This window comes from Hemiscyllium ocellatum, chromosome 37 (genome assembly GCF_020745735.1).
Source record: "Hemiscyllium ocellatum isolate sHemOce1 chromosome 37, sHemOce1.pat.X.cur, whole genome shotgun sequence".
Taxonomy (NCBI): Eukaryota; Metazoa; Chordata; class Chondrichthyes; order Orectolobiformes; family Hemiscylliidae; genus Hemiscyllium; species Hemiscyllium ocellatum.
Window position 1 is genome coordinate 27188816 of NC_083437.1, and position 26106 is coordinate 27214921.

Here is a 26106-nt window from a genome sequence, read left to right on the forward strand (position 1 = left end):
TTTTATATGATGTTGACTGCATTAAAGAAGAGCCTTCCGTTCGGGGACTGGTCAAATGTGATTGGTTTGGACTGGTTCTCTCAATTGGCAAAACTGAAATTGGCACGGAAGATGTTTTCTCGCTGCCCAAAGAAGAAACAAAGGGGACTGTTGATTCTTCAGAATGAGAAGTAACTGATGTAGAATTGACATGAGATGAAGTGTTTATTTCTACAGTGGATGGTTGGAGAGATGAGAACATGGATTTTGATACTGTACTCAATATTCCTGGAGTAGAATGAAAAGCAGAGGAAGAAACAATTGGCAACTTTTTTGATGTAGAACCAGAAGACAATGATCTTGATGAAGCAAGTGATGAAGATTTTGTTGAAGTAGTAAAGGACAGTTGCGTAGATTTTACATGGGCACCAGATGAAGTCAATGCTGATTGTAAGGGTGTTGCTGTTGGATGTGATGAACCTGAATGTATTGAGTGGATTTCCGATGGGGATATCGCCAATGATGACATTTGTGCAGATGTCATATGGGTCTCTGATGAAGACATTGTAACTGCTGATGTTTCAGCTGCTGCAGGATATGTTTCTGATGATGTCCCAGTTGTTGATGATTGTTGGGTATGTGGTGCACGGGATTGTAAAGAAGACTGAGTTATTGGTGATACTTGGGAAGTTGATGGCCTGGGTTCAGGTGTAGATGGAGTCAATGAGACTGGGTGCACAGATGGATAGGTTACTGCAGGGGTTGATGTTATTGATAACAATTCTTTATCAGTTGACTGTGTCCCTGATGATGTCTGTGTTACTGCTGACACCTGCGTTGTTGTGGGATACAATTCTGACGAAGACGTAGTTGTTGATGATAGTTGTGCCATTGTTGGATTGCTTTCCGATGATGGCACAGTTTGGAGTGACACATTACTCGTTGTATGGTGTGTTACTGATGATGTCTCCTTTCCTGGGGACACTAGTGCTTGTCTTGAAGTGGTTTCTGCTGAGGACTCAGTGCTGGATGATAGTTGAAAGATTGTTTGCAGAGATTGTGATGATGATTGTGTCATCGGTGTTACTGGTGTGGTTGCTGGATGAGATTCAGTTGAAGATTGTCCTGAAGAGGTAATCTGTGATGATCCCTGACTGGTCTGTAATGGTGTCTCCATGATTGATGAAGATTCTGTTACGTTTGGAAAGGATTCTGGAGAAGTCCCAGTTATGGATGACACCTGTGTTGTTGTTGAGTTGTTTCCGAATGTTGAAGAATGTATTGATGTACTATGTGGGGACGGATAGATTTCTGATGAGGCTGGTATAGTTGATGATTTCACTGTGGTTGGATGGATTGCTGACGAATTCACCGTTACTGCTGACGCGTGTGTTGATGCAGGGGACAATTCAGATGCAGGCTCTGTTGATGATGATAATTGTGTCACTGATGAGTGGCTGCCCGGTGAAGGCCCAGTTACCAATGAGACTGTTGAGGCTACTTGTGCTGATCCCTGACTGGTTTTTGATGCAGACTCAATCATTGATGAGACTTGTGTCACTATTGAATGTGATTCCGAAGAAGGCTCAGTTATGGATGTGACTTGGGCTGATGTGGGATTGTTTTCTGATGTTGATGAATTCACTGATATACTCTGTGCTGACAAAAGGTATTCTGATGAGGCTGATGTAACTGAGGAGGATTTTATTGTGGTTAGAGTGTTTTCCAATGAATTCAGAGTTACAAATGACCCATTTGTAGGTGCAGGGGACAATTCTGATGATGTGTCCGTTGTTGAAGTTATTTGTGTTTTACTTGTCTTGGTGCCTGATGAAGACCCAGTTACCAATGAGAATGTGTTACTTTGTTCAGTCAGTGCTGAATGTTTTGTGATCGATGATACTTGTGAAGTTGTTTGACTTGTTTGTGTTGAAGAGCCAGTTATTGATGGTACCTGTGCGGTGGTTGAACTGGACACAGTTTCGAATGATCCTTGAGGTGTTGAGTGGATCAGTGATGGAGACATTGCCAGTGATGATATTTGTTCAGTTGTTGGATGTTTCTCTGATGACGACATTGTTACTGCTGATGTCTGTGTTATGGTTGGATACATTTCTGATGATGTCTCAGTTATTGAAGATTGTTGGGTATGTACAGTCTGGGATTGTGATGAAGACTCAGGTCTTGATGAGAGTTGTGATGTTGTTCGATTGGATTCTCGTGTAGAAAGTGTCACTGATGATGGGTGTGCAGATGAATGTGTTTCAGTTGAGGACAATGCTAGCGAAGAAAATTTGTCTTCTGTTGAGTGGGTCAGTGAAGAAATTCGTGTCGCTGTTGACAGCTGTGATGTTGTAGATTGCATTTCTGGTGAAGTCTTAGTTATTGATGACACCTCTGTCATTGTTGGATTGCTTTCTGATGATTTCAAAGTTTTGAAGGACATGTTCCTTGTTGTTGGATGTGTTTGTGATGATGTCCCAGTTACTGGAGACTCTGGTGCTTCTCCTGAAGTACTTCCTGCTGAGTGGTCAGAGCTGGACACTAATTGTATCCTTGTTGGCTGTGAGTCTGATGAAGAATGAACGGTGTGTGTCAATGGAGTTTTTGCTGGATGAGATGCAGATGATGATTGTCCGAAAAAGGTTACTTCTGATGCTGCCTGACTGGTGTCCAGTAGAGACACAGTTGTTGATGATAGTTGTGTCACTATTGGATGTGATGCTGAAGAAGACCCAGTTATGGATGCCACTTGTGCTGTTGCTGCATTGGTATCTGATGTTGATGAATTTATTGATGTACTGTGTGCTGAGGAGTAGGATCCTGATGAGGCTGGTGTAAGTGACGAAGATTTCACTGTGGTTGGATGGGATTCTGATGACATTGTTGCCCAGCTGCCTGATGGAGACCCAGTAACCAACGAGACATTGTTACTTTCTTCAGTCAGTGCTGAATGTTTTGTGATTGATGATACTTGTGAAATTGATTGACTTGTTTCTTTTGAAGTGCCAGTTATTGGTGGTACATGTGCCGTGGTTGAACTTGATGCAGATTCTAATGACCCTTGTGGTGACGAGTCAATCAGTGATGGGGATGTTGCCAGTGATGATATTCGTGTAGGTGTTGGATGTGTCTCTGATGAAGAAATTGTTACTGCTGATGTCTGTGTTGTTGTTGGATACATTTCTGATGATGTCGCAGTTATTGATGATCTTTTGGCATGGGTACCATGGAGTTCTGATGAAGACTCAGTCATTGATGTGAATTGTGATGTTGATGACCCTGATTCTGGTGTAGAAGGACTCTGCGACGATGCATGTGCAGGTGAATAGTTTTCAGCTGAGGACAATGTTAATGATGCCAATTCTCTTTGTGTTGTCTGGACCTCTGATGAAGTCTGTGTTACTGCTGACATCTGCGTTGTTATGGGATACAATTCAGATGAAATCTTAGTTTTTGATGAAACTTGTATCATTGTTGGATTGCTTTCTGATGATGACACAGTCTTCAATGACAAGCTCTTTGTTGGATGTGTGCCTGATGATGTTGCAGTTACTGAAGATAATTGTGCTTCTCCTGAGATGGTTTCTGCTGAAGACTCGGTGCTGGATGAAAATTGTGTCATTGTTGGCCGGGTTTCTGAATATGATTGAGTCATCTGTATCACTGGTGTGTTTGCTGGATAAGGTTCAGATGAAGATTGTCCTGAATCGGTTACTTGTGATGATCCCTGACTGGTGTGTAATGGGGTCTCAGTAATTGACGAAGCTTCTGGCACTACTGGATGTGATGCTGAAGAAGACCCAGTTATGGATGTGACATGCACTGGTGTTGCATTGTTTTCTGATGCTGAAGAATTTATAGATGCACTCTGTGCTGAGGAATAGGCTTCTGAGGAGGCTGGTGTAAATGACGATAGTTCCACTGTGGTTGGAAGGGATTCTGAGGAATTTGGTGTAACTGCTGACACTTGTATTGAAGCAGGGGACAATTCAGATGAAGGTTCTGTTATTGGTGATAATTTTGTGGTTGTTGTCTGGCTGCCTGGTGAAAATCCAGTTGCCAAAGAGGCATTGTTACTTTGTTCAGTCAGTGCTGAATGTTTTGTGATTGATGATACTTGTGAAGTTGCTTGACCTGTTTCTTTTGAGGAGCCAGTTATTGATGCTACTTGTGCCGTGGTCGAACTTGAAGCAGTTTCTAATGACCCTTGTGATGTGGATTGGATTAGTGATGAAGACGTTGCCAGTGATATTTGTTTAGTTGTCAGATGTGTCTCTGATGAAGACATTGTTCCTGTTGACGTCTGTATTGTTGGATACATTGCTGATGATGTCTCAGTTGTTGATGATCTTTGGGCGTGGGCGCCATGGAGTCCTGAAGAAGACTCAGTTGCTGATGTGAATTGTGATCTTGATGACCCAGATTCTGGTGTAGAAGGAGTCTGTGATGATGGCTGTGCAGACAAATAGTTTTCAGCTGAGGACGATGTTATTGACGACAAGTCTCTTTGTGTAGCCTGGGTTCCTGATGATGTCTGTGTTACTGCTGACACCTGCGTTGTTGTGGGATATAATTCAGATGAAGACTCAGTTGTTGATGATAGTTGTGTCATTGTTGGATTGCTTTCTGATGATGGCACAGTTTGGAGTGACACATTACTCGTTGTTGGGTGTGTTACTGATGATGTCTCCTTTACTGGGGACACTAGTGTATCTCTTGAAGTGGTTTCTGCTGAGGATTCAGTGCTGGATGATAGTTGAAAGATTGTTTGCAGAGATAGTGATGATGATTGTGTTATCGGCGTTACTGGGGTGTTTGCTGAATGAGATTTAGATGAAGATTGCCATGAGGAGGTTTTCTGTGATGATCCCTGACTGGTCTCTAATGGGGTCTCAGTGATTGATGAAGCTTCTGTTACTTTTGGAAAGGATTCTGAAGAAGTCCCAGTTATGGATGACACCTGTGTTATTGTTGAGTTGTTTTCGAATGTTGAAGAATGTATTGATGTACTCTGTGGGGACGGATAGGTATCTGATGAGGTCGGTGCAGTTGATGATTTCACTGTGGTTGGATGGGTTGCTGACAAATTCATCGTTACTGCTGATGCTTGTGTTGATGCAGGGGACAATTCAGATGCAGGCTCTGTTGATGATGATAATTGTGTCACTGATGGGAGGCTGCCCGGTGAAGACCCAGTTACCAATGAGACTGTTGAGGTCACTTGTGATGATCCCTGACTGTTTTCTGATGGAGACTCAGTTATTGATGAGACTTGTGTCACTATTGGATGCGATTCCGAAATGGATGTGACTTGTGCTGTTGTGGGATTGTTTTCTGATGTTGATGAATCCATTGATATACTCTGTGCTGACAAATGGATTGCTGATGAGGCTGATGCAACTGAGGAGGTTTTCATTGTTGTTATAGTGTTTTCTGATGAATTCAGTGTTACAAATGACCCATGTGTTGGTGCAGGGGACAATTCTGATGAAGTGTCCATTGTTGAAAATATTTGTGTTGTACTTGTCTTGGTGCCTGATGAAGACCCAGTTACCAATGAGAATGTGTTACTTTGTTCAGTCAGTGCTGAATGTTTTGTGATCGATGATACTTGTGAAGTTGTTTGACTTGTTTGTGTTGAAGAGCCCGTTATTGATGGTACCTGTGCGGTGGTTGAACTGGATAAAGTTTCGAATGATCCTTGAGGTGTTGAGTGGATCAGTGATGAAGACATTGCCAGTGATGATATTTGTTCAGTTGTTGGATGTTTCTCTGATGCAGACGTTGTCACTGCTGATGTCTGTGTTATTGCTGGGTACAGTTCTGATGATGTCTCAATTCTTGATGATTGTTGGGTATGTACAGTCTGGGATTGTGAAGAAGACTCAGGTCTTGACGAAAGTTGTGATGTTGTTAGATTGGATTCTCGTGTAGAAAGTGTCACTGATGATGGGTGTGCAGATGGATGGGTTTCAGCTGAGGACGACGTGAGCGAAGAAAATTTGTCTTCTTTTGAGTGGGTCAGTGATGAAAGTTGTGTTGCTGTTGACAGCTGTGATGTTGTAGATTGCATTTCTGCTGAAGTCTTAGTTATTGATGACACCTGTGTCATTGTTGGATTGCTTTCTGATGATTTCAAAGTGTTGAAGGACATGGTCCTTGTTGTTGGATGTGTTTGTGATGATGTCTCAGTTACTGGAGACTCTGGTGCTTCTCCTGAAGTACTTCCTGCTGAGTGGTCAGAGCTGGACACTAATTGTATCGTTGTTGGCTGTGAGTCTGATGAAGAATGAACGGTGTGTGTCAATGGAGTTTTTGCTGGATGAGATGCAGATGATGATTGTCCGAAAAAGGTTACTTCTGATGCTGCCTGACTGGTGTCCAGTAGAGACACAGTTGTTGATGATAGTTGTGTCACTATTGGATGTGATGCTGAAGAAGACCCAGTTATGGATGCCACTTGTGCTGTTGCTGCATTGGTATCTGATGTTGATGAATTTATTGATGTACTGTGTGCTGAGGAGTAGGATCCTGATGAGGCTGGTGTAAGTGACGAAGATTTCACTGTGGTTGGATGGGATTCTGATGACATTGTTGCCCAGCTGCCTGATGGAGACCCAGTAACCAACGAGACATTGTTACTTTCTTCAGTCAGTGCTGAATGTTTTGTGATTGATGATACTTGTGAAATTGATTGACTTGTTTCTTTTGAAGTGCCAGTTATTGGTGGTACATGTGCCGTGGTTGAACTTGATGCAGATTCTAATGACCCTTGTGGTGACGAGTCAATCAGTGATGGGGATGTTGCCAGTGATGATATTCGTGTAGGTGTTGGATGTGTCTCTGATGAAGAAATTGTTACTGCTGATGTCTGTGTTGTTGTTGGATACATTTCTGATGATGTCGCAGTTATTGATGATCTTTTGGCATGGGTACCATGGAGTTCTGATGAAGACTCAGTCATTGATGTGAATTGTGATGTTGATGACCCTGATTCTGGTGTAGAAGGACTCTGCGACGATGCATGTGCAGGTGAATAGTTTTCAGCTGAGGACAATGTTAATGATGCCAATTCTCTTTGTGTTGTCTGGACCTCTGATGAAGTCTGTGTTACTGCTGACATCTGCGTTGTTATGGGATACAATTCAGATGAAATCTTAGTTTTTGATGAAACTTGTATCATTGTTGGATTGCTTTCTGATGATGACACAGTCTTCAATGACAAGCTCTTTGTTGGATGTGTGCCTGATGATGTTGCAGTTACTGAAGATAATTGTGCTTCTCCTGAGATGGTTTCTGCTGAAGACTCGGTGCTGGATGAAAATTGTGTCATTGTTGGCCGGGTTTCTGAATATGATTGAGTCATCTGTATCACTGGTGTGTTTGCTGGATAAGGTTCAGATGAAGATTGTCCTGAATCGGTTACTTGTGATGATCCCTGACTGGTGTGTAATGGGGTCTCAGTAATTGACGAAGCTTCTGGCACTACTGGATGTGATGCTGAAGAAGACCCAGTTATGGATGTGACATGCACTGGTGTTGCATTGTTTTCTGATGCTGAAGAATTTATAGATGCACTCTGTGCTGAGGAATAGGCTTCTGAGGAGGCTGGTGTAAATGACGATAGTTCCACTGTGGTTGGAAGGTATTCTGAGGAATTTGGTGTAACTGCTGACACTTGTATTGAAGCAGGGGACAATTCAGATGAAGGTTCTGTTATTGGTGATAATTTTGTGGTTGTTGTCTGGCTGCCTGGTGAAAATCCAGTTGCCAAAGAGGCATTGTTACTTTGTTCAGTCAGTGCTGAATGTTTTGTGATTGATGATACTTGTGAAGTTGCTTGACCTGTTTCTTTTGAGGAGCCAGTTATTGATGCTACTTGTGCCGTGGTCGAACTTGAAGCAGTTTCTAATGACCCTTGTGATGTGGATTGGATTAGTGATGAAGACGTTGCCAGTGATATTTGTTTAGTTGTCAGATGTGTCTCTGATGAAGACATTGTTCCTGTTGACGTCTGTATTGTTGGATACATTGCTGATGATGTCTCAGTTGTTGATGATCTTTGGGCGTGGGCGCCATGGAGTCCTGAAGAAGACTCAGTTGCTGATGTGAATTGTGATCTTGATGACCCAGATTCTGGTGTAGAAGGAGTCTGTGATGATGGCTGTGCAGACAAATAGTTTTCAGCTGAGGACGATGTTATTGATGACAAGTCTCTTTGTGTAGCCTGGGTTCCTGATGATGTCTGTGTTACTGCTGACACCTGCGTTGTTGTGGGATATAATTCAGATGAAGACTCAGTTGTTGATGATAGTTGTGTCATTGTTGGATTGCTTTCTGATGATGGCACAGTTTGGAGTGACACATTACTCGTTGTTGGGTGTGTTACTGATGATGTCTCCTTTACTGGGGACACTAGTGTATCTCTTGAAGTGGTTTCTGCTGAGGATTCAGTGCTGGATGATAGTTGAAAGATTGTTTGCAGAGATAGTGATGATGATTGTGTTATCGGCGTTACTGGGGTGTTTGCTGAATGAGATTTAGATGAAGATTGCCATGAGGAGGTTTTCTGTGATGATCCCTGACTGGTCTCTAATGGGGTCTCAGTGATTGATGAAGCTTCTGTTACTTTTGGAAAGGATTCTGAAGAAGTCCCAGTTATGGATGACACCTGTGTTATTGTTGAGTTGTTTTCGAATGTTGAAGAATGTATTGATGTACTCTGTGGGGACGGATAGGTATCTGATGAGGTCGGTGCAGTTGATGATTTCACTGTGGTTGGATGGGTTGCTGACAAATTCATCGTTACTGCTGATGCTTGTGTTGATGCAGGGGACAATTCAGATGCAGGCTCTGTTGATGATGATAATTGTGTCACTGATGGGAGGCTGCCCGGTGAAGACCCAGTTACCAATGAGACTGTTGAGGTCACTTGTGATGATCCCTGACTGTTTTCTGATGGAGACTCAGTTATTGATGAGACTTGTGTCACTATTGGATGCGATTCCGAAATGGATGTGACTTGTGCTGTTGTGGGATTGTTTTCTGATGTTGATGAATCCATTGATATACTCTGTGCTGACAAATGGATTGCTGATGAGGCTGATGCAACTGAGGAGGTTTTCATTGTGGTTATAGTGTTTTCTGATGAATTCAGTGTTACAAATGACCCATGTGTTGGTGCAGGGGACAATTCTGATGAAGTGTCCATTGTTGAAAATATTTGTGTTGTACTTGTCTTGGTGCCTGATGAAGACCCAGTTACCAATGAGAATGTGTTACTTTGTTCAGTCAGTGCTGAATGTTTTGTGATCGATGATACTTGTGAAGTTGTTTGACTTGTTTGTGTTGAAGAGCCCGTTATTGATGGTACCTGTGCGGTGGTTGAACTGGATAAAGTTTCGAATGATCCTTGAGGTGTTGAGTGGATCAGTGATGAAGACATTGCCAGTGATGATATTTGTTCAGTTGTTGGATGTTTCTCTGATGCAGACGTTGTCACTGCTGATGTCTGTGTTATTGCTGGGTACAGTTCTGATGATGTCTCAATTCTTGATGATTGTTGGGTATGTACAGTCTGGGATTGTGAAGAAGACTCAGGTCTTGACGAAAGTTGTGATGTTGTTAGATTGGATTCTCGTGTAGAAAGTGTCACTGATGATGGGTGTGCAGATGGATGGGTTTCAGCTGAGGACGACGTGAGCGAAGAAAATTTGTCTTCTTTTGAGTGGGTCAGTGATGAAAGTTGTGTTGCTGTTGACAGCTGTGATGTTGTAGATTGCATTTCTGCTGAAGTCTTAGTTATTGATGACACCTGTGTCATTGTTGGATTGCTTTCTGATGATTTCAAAGTGTTGAAGGACATGGTCCTTGTTGTTGGATGTGTTTGTGATGATGTCTCAGTTACTGGAGACTCTGGTGCTTCTCCTGAAGTACTTCCTGCTGAGTGGTCAGAGCTGGACACTAATTGTATTGTTGTTGGCTGTGAGTCTGATGAAGAATGAACGGTGTGTGTCAATGGAGTTTTTGCTGGATGAGATGCAGATGATGATTGTCCGAAAAAGGTTACTTCTGATGCTGCCTGACTGGTGTCCAGTAGAGACACAGTTGTTGATGATAGTTGTGTCACTATTGGATGTGATGCTGAAGAAGACCCAGTTATGGATGCCACTTGTGCTGTTGCTGCATTGGTATCTGATGTTGATGAATTTATTGATGTACTGTGTGCTGAGGAGTAGGATCCTGATGAGGCTGGTGTAAGTGACGAAGATTTCACTGTGGTTGGATGGGATTCTGATGACATTGTTGCCCAGCTGCCTGATGGAGACCCAGTAACCAACGAGACATTGTTACTTTCTTCAGTCAGTGCTGAATGTTTTGTGATTGATGATACTTGTGAAATTGATTGACTTGTTTCTTTTGAAGTGCCAGTTATTGGTGGTACATGTGCCGTGGTTGAACTTGATGCAGATTCTAATGACCCTTGTGGTGACGAGTCAATCAGTGATGGGGATGTTGCCAGTGATGATATTCGTGTAGGTGTTGGATGTGTCTCTGATGAAGAAATTGTTACTGCTGATGTCTGTGTTGTTGTTGGATACATTTCTGATGATGTCGCAGTTATTGATGATCTTTTGGCATGGGTACCATGGAGTTCTGATGAAGACTCAGTCATTGATGTGAATTGTGATGTTGATGACCCTGATTCTGGTGTAGAAGGACTCTGCGACGATGCATGTGCAGGTGAATAGTTTTCAGCTGAGGACAATGTTAATGATGCCAATTCTCTTTGTGTTGTCTGGACCTCTGATGAAGTCTGTGTTACTGCTGACATCTGCGTTGTTATGGGATACAATTCAGATGAAATCTTAGTTTTTGATGAAACTTGTATCATTGTTGGATTGCTTTCTGATGATGACACAGTCTTCAATGACAAGCTCTTTGTTGGATGTGTGCCTGATGATGTTGCAGTTACTGAAGATAATTGTGCTTCTCCTGAGATGGTTTCTGCTGAAGACTCGGTGCTGGATGAAAATTGTGTCATTGTTGGCCGGGTTTCTGAATATGATTGAGTCATCTGTATCACTGGTGTGTTTGCTGGATAAGGTTCAGATGAAGATTGTCCTGAATCGGTTACTTGTGATGATCCCTGACTGGTGTGTAATGGGGTCTCAGTAATTGACGAAGCTTCTGGCACTACTGGATGTGATGCTGAAGAAGACCCAGTTATGGATGTGACATGCACTGGTGTTGCATTGTTTTCTGATGCTGAAGAATTTATAGATGCACTCTGTGCTGAGGAATAGGCTTCTGAGGAGGCTGGTGTAAATGACGATAGTTCCACTGTGGTTGGAAGGTATTCTGAGGAATTTGGTGTAACTGCTGACACTTGTATTGAAGCAGGGGACAATTCAGATGAAGGTTCTGTTATTGGTGATAATTTTGTGGTTGTTGTCTGGCTGCCTGGTGAAAATCCAGTTGCCAAAGAGGCATTGTTACTTTGTTCAGTCAGTGCTGAATGTTTTGTGATTGATGATACTTGTGAAGTTGCTTGACCTGTTTCTTTTGAGGAGCCAGTTATTGATGCTACTTGTGCCGTGGTCGAACTTGAAGCAGTTTCTAATGACCCTTGTGATGTGGATTGGATTAGTGATGAAGACGTTGCCAGTGATATTTGTTTAGTTGTCAGATGTGTCTCTGATGAAGACATTGTTCCTGTTGACGTCTGTATTGTTGGATACATTGCTGATGATGTCTCAGTTGTTGATGATCTTTGGGCGTGGGCGCCATGGAGTCCTGAAGAAGACTCAGTTGCTGATGTGAATTGTGATCTTGATGACCCAGATTCTGGTGTAGAAGGAGTCTGTGATGATGGCTGTGCAGACAAATAGTTTTCAGCTGAGGACGATGTTATTGATGACAAGTCTCTTTGTGTAGCCTGGGTTCCTGATGATGTCTGTGTTACTGCTGACACCTGCGTTGTTGTGGGATATAATTCAGATGAAGACTCAGTTGTTGATGATAGTTGTGTCATTGTTGGATTGCTTTCTGATGATGGCACAGTTTGGAGTGACACATTACTCGTTGTTGGGTGTGTTACTGATGATGTCTCCTTTACTGGGGACACTAGTGTATCTCTTGAAGTGGTTTCTGCTGAGGATTCAGTGCTGGATGATAGTTGAAAGATTGTTTGCAGAGATAGTGATGATGATTGTGTTATCGGCGTTACTGGGGTGTTTGCTGAATGAGATTTAGATGAAGATTGCCATGAGGAGGTTTTCTGTGATGATCCCTGACTGGTCTCTAATGGGGTCTCAGTGATTGATGAAGCTTCTGTTACTTTTGGAAAGGATTCTGAAGAAGTCCCAGTTATGGATGACACCTGTGTTATTGTTGAGTTGTTTTCGAATGTTGAAGAATGTATTGATGTACTCTGTGGGGACGGATAGGTATCTGATGAGGTCGGTGCAGTTGATGATTTCACTGTGGTTGGATGGGTTGCTGACAAATTCATCGTTACTGCTGATGCTTGTGTTGATGCAGGGGACAATTCAGATGCAGGCTCTGTTGATGATGATAATTGTGTCACTGATGGGAGGCTGCCCGGTGAAGACCCAGTTACCAATGAGACTGTTGAGGTCACTTGTGATGATCCCTGACTGTTTTCTGATGGAGACTCAGTTATTGATGAGACTTGTGTCACTATTGGATGCGATTCCGAAATGGATGTGACTTGTGCTGTTGTGGGATTGTTTTCTGATGTTGATGAATCCATTGATATACTCTGTGCTGACAAATGGATTGCTGATGAGGCTGATGCAACTGAGGAGGTTTTCATTGTGGTTATAGTGTTTTCTGATGAATTCAGTGTTACAAATGACCCATGTGTTGGTGCAGGGGACAATTCTGATGAAGTGTCCATTGTTGAAAATATTTGTGTTGTACTTGTCTTGGTGCCTGATGAAGACCCAGTTACCAATGAGAATGTGTTACTTTGTTCAGTCAGTGCTGAATGTTTTGTGATCGATGATACTTGTGAAGTTGTTTGACTTGTTTGTGTTGAAGAGCCCGTTATTGATGGTACCTGTGCGGTGGTTGAACTGGATAAAGTTTCGAATGATCCTTGAGGTGTTGAGTGGATCAGTGATGAAGACATTGCCAGTGATGATATTTGTTCAGTTGTTGGATGTTTCTCTGATGCAGACGTTGTCACTGCTGATGTCTGTGTTATTGCTGGGTACAGTTCTGATGATGTCTCAATTCTTGATGATTGTTGGGTATGTACAGTCTGGGATTGTGAAGAAGACTCAGGTCTTGACGAAAGTTGTGATGTTGTTAGATTGGATTCTCGTGTAGAAAGTGTCACTGATGATGGGTGTGCAGATGGATGGGTTTCAGCTGAGGACGACGTGAGCGAAGAAAATTTATCTTCTTTTGAGTGGGTCAGTGATGAAAGTTGTGTTGCTGTTGACAGCTGTGATGTTGTAGATTGCATTTCTGCTGAAGTCTTAGTTATTGATGACACCTGTGTCATTGTTGGATTGCTTTCTGATGATTTCAAAGTGTTGAAGGACATGGTCCTTGTTGTTGGATGTGTTTGTGATGATGTCTCAGTTACTGGAGACTCTGGTGCTTCTCCTGAAGTACTTCCTGCTGAGTGGTCAGAGCTGGACACTAATTGTATCGTTGTTGGCTGTGAGTCTGATGAAGAATGAACGGTGTGTGTCAATGGAGTTTTTGCTGGATGAGATGCAGATGATGATTGTCCGAAAAAGGTTACTTCTGATGCTCCCTGACTGGTGTCCAGTAGAGACACAGTTGTTGATGAGACTTGTGTCGCTGTTGGATGTGATTCTGAGGAAGACCCAGTTATGGATGCCACTTGTGCTGTTGCTGCATTGGTATCTGATGTTGATGAATTTATTGATGTACTGTGTGCTGAGGAGTAGGATCCTGATGAGGCTGGTGTAAGTGACGAAGATTTCACTGTGGTTGGATGGGATTCTGATGACATTGTTGCCCAGCTGCCTGATGGAGACCCAGTAACCAACGAGACATTGTTACTTTCTTCAGTCAGTGCTGAATGTTTTGTGATTGATGATACTTGTGAAATTGGTTGACTTATTTCTTTTGAAGAGCCAGTTATTGGTGGTACATGTGCCGTGGTTGAACTTGATGCAGTTTCTAATGACCCTTGTGGTGATGAGTCAATCAGTGATGGGGATGTTGCCAGTGATGATATTCGTGTAGGTGTTGGATGTGTCTCTGATGAAGACATTGTTACTGCTGATGTCTGTGTTGTTGTTGGATACATTTCTGATGATGTCGCAGTTATTGTTGATCTTTTGGCATGGGTACCATGGAGTTCCGATGAAGACTCAGTCATTGATGTGAATTGTGATGTTGATGTCCCTGATTCTGGTGTAGAAGGACTCTGCGACGATGCATGTGCAGGTGAATAGTTTTCAGCTGAGGACAATGTTAATGATGCCAATTCTCTTTGTGTTGTCTGGACCTCTGATGAAGTCTGTGTTACTGCTGACATCTGCGTTGTAGTGGGATACAATTCAGATGATATCTTAGTTTTTGATGAAACTTGTATCATTGTTGGATTGCTTTCTGATGATGACACAGTCTTCAATGACAAGCTCTTTGTTGGATGTGTGCCTGATGATGTTGCAGTTACTGAAGATAATTGTGCTTCTCCTGAGATGGTTTCTGCTGAAGACTCGGTGCTGGATGAAAATTGTGTCACTGTTGGCCGGGTTTCTGAATATGATTGAGTCATCTGTATCACTGGTGTGTTTGCTGGATAAGGTTCAGATGAAGATTGTCCTGAATCGGTTACTTGTGATGATCCCTGACTGGTGTGTAATGGGGTCTCAGTGATTGTCGCAGCTTCTGGCACTACTGGATGTGATGCTGAAGAAGACCCAGTTATGGATGTGACATGCACTGGTGTTGCATTGTTTTCTGATGCTGAAGAATTTATAGATGAACTCTGTGCTGAGGAATAGGCTTCTGAGGAGGCTGGTGTAAATGAGGATAGTTTCAGTGTGGTTGGAAGGGATTCTGAGGAATTTGGTGTAACTGCTGACACTTGTATTGAAGCAGGGGACAATTCAGATGAAGGTTCTGTTATTGGTGATAATTTTGTGGTTGTTGTCTGGCTGCCTGGTGAAAATCCAGTCGCCAAAGAGACATTGTTACTTTGTACAGTCAGTGCTGAATGTTTTGTGATTGATGATACTTGTGAAGTTGCTTGACCTGTTTCTTTTGAGGAGCCAGTTATTGATGCTACTTGTGCCGTGGTCGAACTTGAAGCAGTTTCTAATGACCCTTGTGATGTGGATTGGATTAGTGATGAAGACGTTGCCAGTGATATTTGTTTACTTGTTAGACGTGTCTCTGATGAAGACATTGTTCCTGTTGATGTCTGTATTGTTGGATACATTGCTGATGATGTCTCAGTTGTTGATGATCTTTGGGTGTGGACGCCATGGAGTCCTGAAGAAGACTCAGTTGCTGATGTGAATTGTGATCTTGATGACCCAGATTCTGGTGTAGAAGGAGTCTGTGATGATGGCTGTGCAGACAAATAGTTTTCAGCTGAGGACGATGTTATTGATGACAAGTCTCTTTGTGTAGCCTGGGTTCCTGATGATGTCTGTGTTACTGCTGACACCTGCGTTGTTGTGGGATATAATTCAGATGAAGACTCAGTTGTTGATGATAGTTGTGCCGTTGTTGGATTGCTTTCTGATGATGGCAAAGTTTGGAGTGACACATTACTCATTGTTGGGTGTGTTACTGATGATGTCTCCTTTCCTGGGGACACTAGTGCATCTCTTGAAGTAGTTTCTGTTGAGGACTCAGTGCTGGATGGTAGTTGAAAGGTTGTTTGCAGAGATTGTGATGATGATCGTGTAATCGGTGTTACTGGGGTGTTTGCTGGATGAGAATCAGATGAAGATTGTCCTGAAGAGGTTTTCTGTGATGATCTTTGAGTGGTCTCTAATGGGGTCTCAGTGATTGATGAAGCTTCTGTTACTTTTGGAAAGGATTCTGTAGAAGTCCCAGTTATGGATGACACCTGTGCTGTTGTTGAATTGTTTTCGAATGTTGAAGAATGTATTGATATACTCTGAGGGGACGGATAGATTTCTGATGAGGCTGGTGTAGTTGATTCTTTCACTGTGGTTGGATGGGTTGCTGACGAATTCACTGTTACTGCTGATGCTTGTGTTGATGCAGGGGACAATTCAGATGCAGGCTCTGTTGATGATGATAATTGTGTCACTGATGAGTGGCTGCCCGGTGAAGACCCAGTTACCAATGAGACTGTTGAGGTCACTTGTGCTGATCCGTGACTGGTTTTGGATGGAGACTCAGTTCTTGATGAGACTTGTGTCACTGTTGGATGCAATTCCGAAATGGATGTGACTTGTGCTGTTGTGGGATTGTTTTCTGATGTTGATGAATTTATTGATATACTCTTTGCTGACAAATAGTTTTCTGATGAGGCTGATGTAACTGAGGAGGATTTCATTGTGGTTAGAGTGTTTTCTGATGAATTCAGTGTTACAAATGACCCATGTATTGGTGCAGGGGTCAATTCTGATGAAGTGTCCATTGTTGAAGATGTTTGCGTTGTACTTATCTTGGTGCCTGATGAAGACCCAGTTACCAATGATAATGTGTTACTTTGTTCAGTCAGTGCTGAATGTTTTGTGATCGATGATACTTGTGAAGTTGTTTGACTTGTTTGTGTTGAAGAGCCAGTTATTGATGGTACCTGTGCGGTGGTTGAACTGGACAAAGTTTCGAATGATCCTTGAGGTGTTGAGTGGATCAGTGATGAAGACATTGCCAGTGATGATATTTGTTCAGTTGTTGGATGTTTCTCTGATGAAGACGTTGTTACTGCTGATGTCTGTGTTATGGTTGGATACAGTTCTGATGATGTCTCAATTCTTGATGATTGTTGGGTATGTACAGTCTGGGATTGTGAAGAAGACTCAGGTCTTGACGAAAGTTGTGATGTTGTTAGATTGGATTCTCGTGTAGAACGTGTCACTGATGATGGGTGTGCAGATGGATGGGTTTCAGTTGAGGATGACACGAGTGAAGCAAATTTATCTTCTGTTGAGCGGGTCAGTGATGAAGTCTGTATCGTTGCTGACAGCTGTAATGTTGTAGATTGCATTTCAGGTGAAGTCTTAGTTATTGATGACACCTGTGTCATTGTTGAATTGCTTTCTGATGCTTTCAAAGTTTTGAAGGACATGTTCCTTGTTGTTGGATGTGTTTGTGATGATGTCTCAGTTACTGGAGACTGTGGTGCTTCTCCTGAAGTACTTCCAGCTGTGTGGTCAGAGCTGGACACTAATTGTATCGTTGTTGGCTGTGGTTCTGATGAAGAATGAACGGTGTGTGTCAATGGAGTTTTTGCTGGATGAGATGCAGATGATGATTGTCCGAAAAAGGTTACATCTGATGCTGCCTGACTGGTGTCCAGTAGAGACACAGTTGTTGATGAGACTTGTGTCACTATTGGATGTGATTCTGAGGAAGACCCAGTTATGGATGCCACTTGTACTGTTGTTGCATTGGTTTCTGATATTGACGAATTTATTGATGTACTGTGTGCTGAGGAGTAGGATCCTGATGAGGCTGGTGTAAGTGACGAAGATTTCACTGTGGTTGGATGGGATTCTGATGACATTGTTGTCCAGCTGCCTGATGGAGACCCAGTAACCAACGAGACATTGTTACTTTCTTCAGTCAGTGCTGAATGTTTTGTGATTGATGATACTTGTGAAATTGGTTGACTTGTTTCTTTTGAAGAGCCAGTTATTGATGGTACATGTGCCGTGGTTGAACTTGATGCAGTTTCTAATGACCCTTGTGGTGATGAGTCAATCAGTGATGGGGATGTTGCCAGTGATGATATTCGTGTAGTTATTGGATGTGTCTCTGATGAAGACATTGTTACTGCTGATGTCTGTGTTGTTGTTGGATACATTTCTGATGATGTCGCAGTTATTGAATATCTTTTGGCATGGGTACCATGGAGTTCTGATGAAGACTCAGTCATTGATGTGAATTGTGATGTTGATGACCCTGATTCTGGTGTAGAAGGACTCTGCGACGATGCATGTGCAGGTGAATAGTTTTCAGCTGAGGACAATATTAATGATGCCAATTCTGTTTGTGTTGTCTGGACCTCTGATGAAGTCTGTGTTACTGCTGACATCTGCGTTGTTGTGGGATACAATTCAGATGAAATCTTAGTTTTTGATGAAACTTGTATCATTGTTGGATTGCTTTCTGATGATGACACAGTCTTCAATGACAAGCTCTTTGTTGGATGTGTGCCTGATGATGTCGCAGTTACTGAAGATACTTGTGCTTCTCCTGAGATGGTTTCTGCTGAAGACTCGGTGCTGGATGAAAATTGTGTCATTGTTGGCCGGGTTTCTGAATATGATTGAGTCATCTGTATCACTGGTGTGTTTGCTGGATAAGGTTCAGATGAAGATTGTCCTGAATCGGTTACTTGTGATGATCCCTGACTGGTGTGTAATGGGGTCTCAGTAATTGACGAAGCTTCTGGCACTACTGGATGTGATGCTGAAGAAGACCCAGTTATGGATGTGACATGCACTGGTGTTGCATTGTTTTCTGATGCTGAAGAATTTATAGATGCACTCTGTGCTGAGGAATAGGCTTCTGAGGAGGCTGGTGTAAATAACGATAGTTTCACTGTGGTTGGAAGGGATTCTGAGGAATTTGGTGTAACTGCTGACACTTGTATTGAAGCAGGGGACAATTCAGATGAAGGTTCTGTTATTGGTGATAATTTTGTGGTTGTTGTCTGGCTGCCTGGTGAAAATCCAGTCGCCAAAGAGGCATTGTTACTTTGTTCAGTCAGTACTGAATGTTTTGTGATTGATGATACTTGTGAAGTTGCTTGACCTGTTTCTTTTGAGGAGCCAGTTATTGATGCTACTTGTGCCGTGGTCGAACTTGAAGCAGTTTCTAATGACCCTTGTGATGTGGATTGGATTAGTGATGAAGACGTTGCCAGTGATATTTGTTTAGTTGTCAGATGTGTCTCTGATGAAGACATTGTTCCTGTTGATGTCTGTATTGTTGGATACATTGCTGATGATGTCTCAGTTGTTGATGATCTTTGGGCGTGGGCACCATGGAGTCCTGAAGAAGACTCAGTTGCTGATGTGAATTGTAATCTTGATGACCCAGATTCTGGTGTAGAAGGAGTCTGTGATGATGGCTGTGCAGACAAATAGTTTTCAGTTGAGGACGATGTTATTGATGACAAGTCTCTTTGTGTAGCCTGGGTTCCTGATGATGTCTGTGTTACTGCTGACACCTGCGTTGTTGTGGGATATAATTCAGATGAAGACTCAGTTGTTGATGATAGTTGTGTCATTGTTGGATTGCTTTCTGATGATGGCACAGTTTGGAGTGACACATTACTCGTTGTTGGGTGTGTTACTGATGATGTCTCCTTTACTGGAGACACTAGTGTATCTCTTGAAGTGGTTTCTGCTGAGGATTCAGTGCTGGATGATAGTTGAAAGATTGTTTGCAGAGATTGTGATGATGATTGTGTTATCGGCGTTACTGGGGTGTTTGCTGAATGAGATTTAGATGAAGATTGCCATGAGGACGTTTTCTGTGATGATCCATGACTGGTCTCTAATGGGGTCTCAGTGATTGATGAAGCTTCTGTTACTTTTGGAAAGGATTCTGAAGAAGTCCCAGTTATGGATGACACCTGTGTTATTGTTGAGTTGTTTTCGAATGTTGAAGAATGTATTGATGTACTATGTGGGGACGGATAGGTATCTGATGAGGTCGGTGTAGTTGATGATTTCACTGTGGTTGGATGGGTTGCTGACAAATTCATCGTTACTGCTGACGCTTGTGTTGATGAACGGGACAATACAGATGCAGGCTCTGTTGATGATGATAATTGTGTCACTGATGGGAGGCTGCCCGGTGAAGACCCAGTTACCAATGAGACTGTTGAGGTCACTTGTGATGATCCCTGACTGTTTTCTGACGGAGACTCAGTTATTGATGAGACTTGTGTCACTATTGGATGCGATTCCGAAATGGATGTGACTTGTGCTGTTGTGGGATTGTTTTCTGATGTTGATGAATTCATTGATATACTCTGTGCTGACAAATGGTTTTCTGATGAGGCTGATGCAACTGAGGAGGATTTCATTGTGGTTATAGTGTTTTCTGATGAATTCAGTGTTACAAATGACCCATGTGTTGGTGCAGGGGACAATTCTGATGAAGTGTCCATTGTTGAAAATATTTGTGTTGTACTTGTCTTGGTGCCTGATGAAGACCCAGTTACCAATGAGAATGTGTTACTTTGTTCAGTCAGTGCTGAATGTTTTGTGATCGATGATACTTGTGAAGTTGTTTGACTTGTTTGTGTTGAAGAGCCAGTTATTGATGGTACCTGTGCGGTGGTTGAACTGGACGCAGTTTCAAATGATCCTTGCGGTGTTGAGTGGATCAGTGATGGAGACATTGCCAATGATGATATTTGTTCAGTTGTTGGATGTTTCTCTGATGACGACATTGTTACTGCTGATGTCTGTGTTATTGCTGGGTACAGTTCTGATGATGTCTCAGTTATTGAAGATTGCTGGGTATGTACAGTCTGGGATTGTGATGAAGACTCAGGTCTTGATGAAAGTTGTGATGTTGTTAGATTGGATTCTCCTGCAGAAAGTGTCACTGATGATGGGTGTGCTGATGGATGGGTTTCAGTTGCGGATGACACGCGTGAAGCAAATTTATCTTCTGTTGAGCGGGTCAGTGATGAAGTCTGTATCGCTGCTGACAGCTGTGAACTTGTAGATTGCATTTCAGGTGAAGTCTTAGTTATTGATGACACCTGTGTCATTGTTGAATTGCTTTCTGATGCTTTCAAAGTTTTGAAGGACATGTTCCTTGTTGTTGGATGTGTTTGTGATGATGTCTCAGTTACTGGAGACTGTGGTGCTTCTCCTGAAGTACTTCCAGCTGTGTGGTCAGTGCTGGACACTAATTGTATTGTTGTTGGCTGTGGTTCTGATGAAGAATGAACGGTTTGTGTCAATGGAGTTTTTGCTGGATGAGATGCAGATGACGATTGTCCAACAAAGGTTAGTTGTGATGTTCCCGGATTGGTGTCCAGTAGAGACACAGTTGTTGATGAGAGTTGTGTCACTATTGGATGTGATTCTGAGGAAGACCCAGTTATGGATGCCACTTGTACTGTTGTTGCATTGGTTTCTGATATTGACGAATTTATTGATGTACTCTGTGCTGAGGAATAGGATCCTGATGAGGCTGGTGCAAGTGACGAAGATTTCACTGTGGTTGGATGGGATTCTGATGACGTTGTTGTCCGGTTGCCTGATGGAGACCCAGTAACCAACGAGACATTGTTACTTTCTTCAGTCAGTGCTGAATGTTTTGTGATTGATGATACTTGTGAAATTGGTTGACTTGTTTCTTTTGAAGAGCCAGTTATTGATGGTACATGTGCCGTGGTTGAACTTGATGCAGTTTCTAATGACCCTTGTGGTGATGAGTCAATCAGTGATGGGGATGTTGGCAGTGATGATATTCGTGTAGTTATTGGATGTGTCTCTGATGAAGACATTGTTTCTGCTGATGTCTGTGTTGTTGTTGGATACATTACTGATGATGTTGCAGTTATTGATGATCTTTTGGCATGGGTACCATGGAGTTCTGATGAAGACTCAGTCATTGATGTGAATTGTGATGTTGATGTCCCTGATTCTGGTATAGAAGGACTCTGCGACGATGCATGTGCAGGTGAATAGTTTTCAGCTGAGGACAATGTTAATGATGCCAATTCTGTTTGTGTTGTCTGGACCTCTGATGAAGTCTGTGTTACTGCTGACACCTGTGTTGTTGTGGGATACAATTCAGATGAATTCTTAGTTGTTGATGAAACTTGTATCATTGTTGGATTGCTTTCTGATAATGACACAGTCTTCAATGACAAGCTCTTTGTTGGATGTGTGCCTGATGATGTTGCAGTTACTGAAGATACTTGTGCTTCTCCTGAGATGGTTTCTGCTGAAGACTCGGTGCTGGATGAGAATTGTGTCACTGTTGGCCGGGTTTCTGAATATGATTGAGTCACCTGTACCACTGGTGTGTTTGCTGGATAAGGTTCAGATGAAGATTGTCCTGAATCGGTTTCTTGTGATGATCCCTTTCTGGTGTGTAATGGGGTCTCAGTGATTGACGAAGCTTCTGGCACTATTGGATGTGATGCTGAAGAAGGCCCAGTTATGGATGTGACATGCACTGGTGTTGCATTGTTTTCTGATGCTGAAGAATTTATTGATGTACTCTGTGCTGCGGAAAAGGATTCTGAGGAGGCTGGTGTAAATGACAATAGTTTCACTGTGGTTGGAAGAGATTCTGAGGAATTTGGTGTAACTGCTGACACTTGTATTGTAGCAGGGGACAATTCAGATGAAGGTTCTGTTATTGGTGATAATTTTGTGGTTGTTGTCTGGCTGCCTGGTGAAAATCCAGTCGCCAATGGGACATGATTACTTTGTTCAGTCAGTGCTGAATGTTTTGTGATTGATGATACTTGTGAAGTTGCTTGACCTGTTTCTTTTGAGGAACCAGTTATTGATGCTACTTGTGCCGTGGTCGAAATTGAAGGAGTTTCTAATGATCCTTGTGATGTTGATTGGATTAGTGATAAAGACGTTGCCAGTGATATTTGTTTAGTTGTTGGATGTGTCTCTGATGAAGACATTGTTCCTGTTGATGTCTGTATTGTTGGATACATTGCTGATGATGTCTCAGTTGTTGATGATCTTTGGGCGTGGGCACCATGGAGTCCTGAAGAAGACTCAGTTGCTGATGTGAATTGTGATCTTGATGACCCAGATTCTGGTGTAGAAGGAGTCTGTGATGATGGCCGTGCAGATGAATAGTTTTCAGCTGAGGACAATGTAATTGATGACAAGTCTCTTTGTGTAGACTGGGTTCCTGACGATTTCTGTGTTACTGCTGACACCTGTGTTGTTGTGGGATATAATTCAGATGAAGACTCAGTTGTTGATGATAGTTGTGTCATTGTTGGATTGCTTTCTGATGATGGCAAAGTTTGGAGTGACACATTACTCATTGTTGGGTGTGTTACTGATGATGTCTCCTTTCCTGGGGACACTAGTGCCTCTCTCGAAGTGGTTTCTGCTGAGGACTCAGTGCTGGATGATGCTTGAAAGATTGTTTGCAGAGATTGTGATGATGATTGTGTCATCAGTGTTACTGGGGTGTTTGCTGGATGAGATTCTGATGAAGATTGCCCTGAAGAGGTTATCTGTGACGATCCTTGAGTGGTCTCTAATGGGGTCTCAGTGATCGATGAAGCTTCTGTTACTTTTGGAAAGGATTCTGAAGAAGACGCATTTATGGATGACACCTGTGTTGTTGTTGAGTTGTTTTCGAATGTTGAAGAATGTATTGATGTACTATGTGGGGACGGACGGGTTTCTGATGAGGTCGGTGTAGTTGATGATTTCACTGTGATTGGATGGGTTGCTGACGCATTCACTGTTACTGCTGATGCTTGTGTTGATGCAGGGGACAATTCAGATGCAGGCTCTGTTGATGATGATAATTGTGTCACTGATGAGTGGCTGCCCGGTGAAGACCCAGTTACCAATGAGACTGTTGAGGTCACTTGTGATGATCCCTGACTGGTTTCTGATGGAGACTCAGTTATTGATGAGACTTGTGTCAATATTGGATGCGATTCCGAAATGGGTGTGACATGTGCTCTTGTGGGATTGTGTTCTGATGTTGATGAACTCATTGATGTACTCTGTGCTGACAAATAGTTTTCTGATGAGGCTGATGTAACTGAGAAAGATTTCGTTGTGGTTAGAGTGTTTTCTGATGAATTCAGTGTTACAAATGACCCATGTATTGGTGCAGAGGACAATTCTGATGAAGTGTCCATTGTTGAAGATATTTGCGTTGTACTTGTCTTGGTGCCTGATGAAGACCCAGTTACCAATGAGAATGTGTTACTTTGTTCAGTCAGTGCTGAATGTTTTGTGATCGATGATACTTGTGAAGTTGCTTGACTTGTCTGTGTTGAAGAGCCAGTTATTGATGGTACCTGTGCGGTGGTTGAACTGAACACAGTTTCGAATGATCCTTGAGGTGTTGAGTGGATCAGTGATGAAGACATTGCCAGTGATGATATTTGTTCAGTTGTTGGATGTTTCTCTGATGAAGACGTTGTTACTGATGATGTTTCTGTTATTGTTGGGTACAGTTCTGATGATGTCTCAATTCTTGATGATTGTTGGGTATGTACAGTCTGTGATTGTGATGAAGACTCAGGTCTTGATGAAAGTTGTGATGTTGTTAGATTGGATTCTCGTGTAGAAAGTGTCACTGATGATGGGTGTGCAGATGGATGGGTTTCAGTGGAGGACGACGTGAGCGAAGATTTTTCTTCTGTTGAGTGGATCAGTGATGACGTCTGTGTCACTGTTGACAGCTGTGATGTTGTAGATTGCATTTCTGGTGAAGTCTTAGTTATTGATGACACCTGTGTCATTGTTGAATTGCTTTCTGATGCTTTCAAAGTTTTGAAGGACATGTTCCTTGTTGTTGGATGTGTTTGTGATGATGTCTCAGTTACTGGAGACTCTGGTGCTTCTCCTGAAGTTCTTCCTGCTGAGTGGTCAGAGCTGGACAATAATTGTATCGTTGTTGGCTGTGTTTCTGATGAAGAATGAACGGTGTGTGTCAATGGAGTTTTTGCTGGATGAGATGCAGATGACGATTGTCTAAAAAAGGTTAGTTGTGATGCTCCCTGACTGGTTTCTGGTAGAGACACAGTTGTTGATGATAGTTGTGTCACTATTGGATGTGATTCTGAGGAAGACCCAGTTATGGATGCCACTTGTACTGTTGTTGCATTGGTTTCTGATGTTGAAGAATTTATTGATGTACTCTGTGCTGACGAATAGGATCCTGGTGAGGCTGGTGCAAGTGACGAAGATTTCACTGTGGTTGGATGGGATTCTGATGACGTTGTTGTCCGGTTGCCTGATGGAGACTCAGTAACCAACGAGACATTGTTACTTTCTTCAGTCAGTGCTGAATGTTTTGTGATTGATGATACTTGTGAAGTTACTTGACCTATTTCTTTTGAGGAGCCAGTTATTGATGCTAGTTGTGCTGTAATTGAACTCGATGCAGATTCTAATGACCCTTGTGATGTTGATTGGATCAGTGATGAAGACGTTACCAGTGATATTTGTTTAGTTGTTGGATGTGTCTCTGATGAAGACATTGTTTCTGCTGATGTCTGTATTGTTGGATACATTTCGGATGATGTCTCAGTTGTTGATGATGTTTGGGCATGGGCGTCATGGAGTCCTGAAGAAGACTCAGTTGCTGATGTGAGTTGTGATCTTGATGACCCTGATTCTGGTGTAGAAGGACTCTGCGATGATGCATGTGCAGATGAATAGTTTACAGCTGAGGACGATGTAATTGATGACAATTCTCTTTGTGTAGACTGGGTTCCTGACGATGTCTGTGTTACTGCTGACACCTGTGTTGTTGTGGGATATAATTCAGATGGAGACTTAGTTGTTAATGATAGTTGTGGCATTGTTGGATTGCTTTCTGATGATGGCACAGTTTGGAATGAAACATTTCTCGTTGTTGGGTGTGTTACTGATGATGTCTCCTTTACTGGGGACACTAGTGCATCTCTTGAAGTGGTTTCTGCTGAGGACTTAGTGCTGGATGATAGTTGCAAGATTGTTTGCTGAGATTGTGATGATGATTGTATCATCAGTGTTACTGATGTATTTGCTGAATGAGATTCAGATGACGATTGTCCTGAAGAGGTTTTCTGTGAAGATCCCTGATTGGTCTGAAACTGGGTTTCAATGCTTGATGAAGGTTCTGTTACTTTTGGAAAAGATTCTGAAGAAGTCCCAGTTATGGATGACACCTGTGTTGTTGTTGAATTGTTTTTGAATGTTGAAGAATGTATTGATG

The 26106-nt window shown here is 42.5% G+C and overlaps 1 protein-coding gene across 1 annotated transcript in view; it reads right to left on the minus strand.

The window, feature by feature from the left end:
• The window catches only part of LOC132833582 (mucin-3B-like), a 53943-nt gene that overhangs the window by 18347 nt on the left and 9490 nt on the right, over nt 1-26106 (minus strand). The window contains exon 2 of the mRNA XM_060851950.1: nt 259-23957. Coding sequence (XP_060707933.1) covers nt 259-23957 — 23699 coding nt within the window. The remainder of the gene's footprint in view (nt 1-258; nt 23958-26106) is intronic.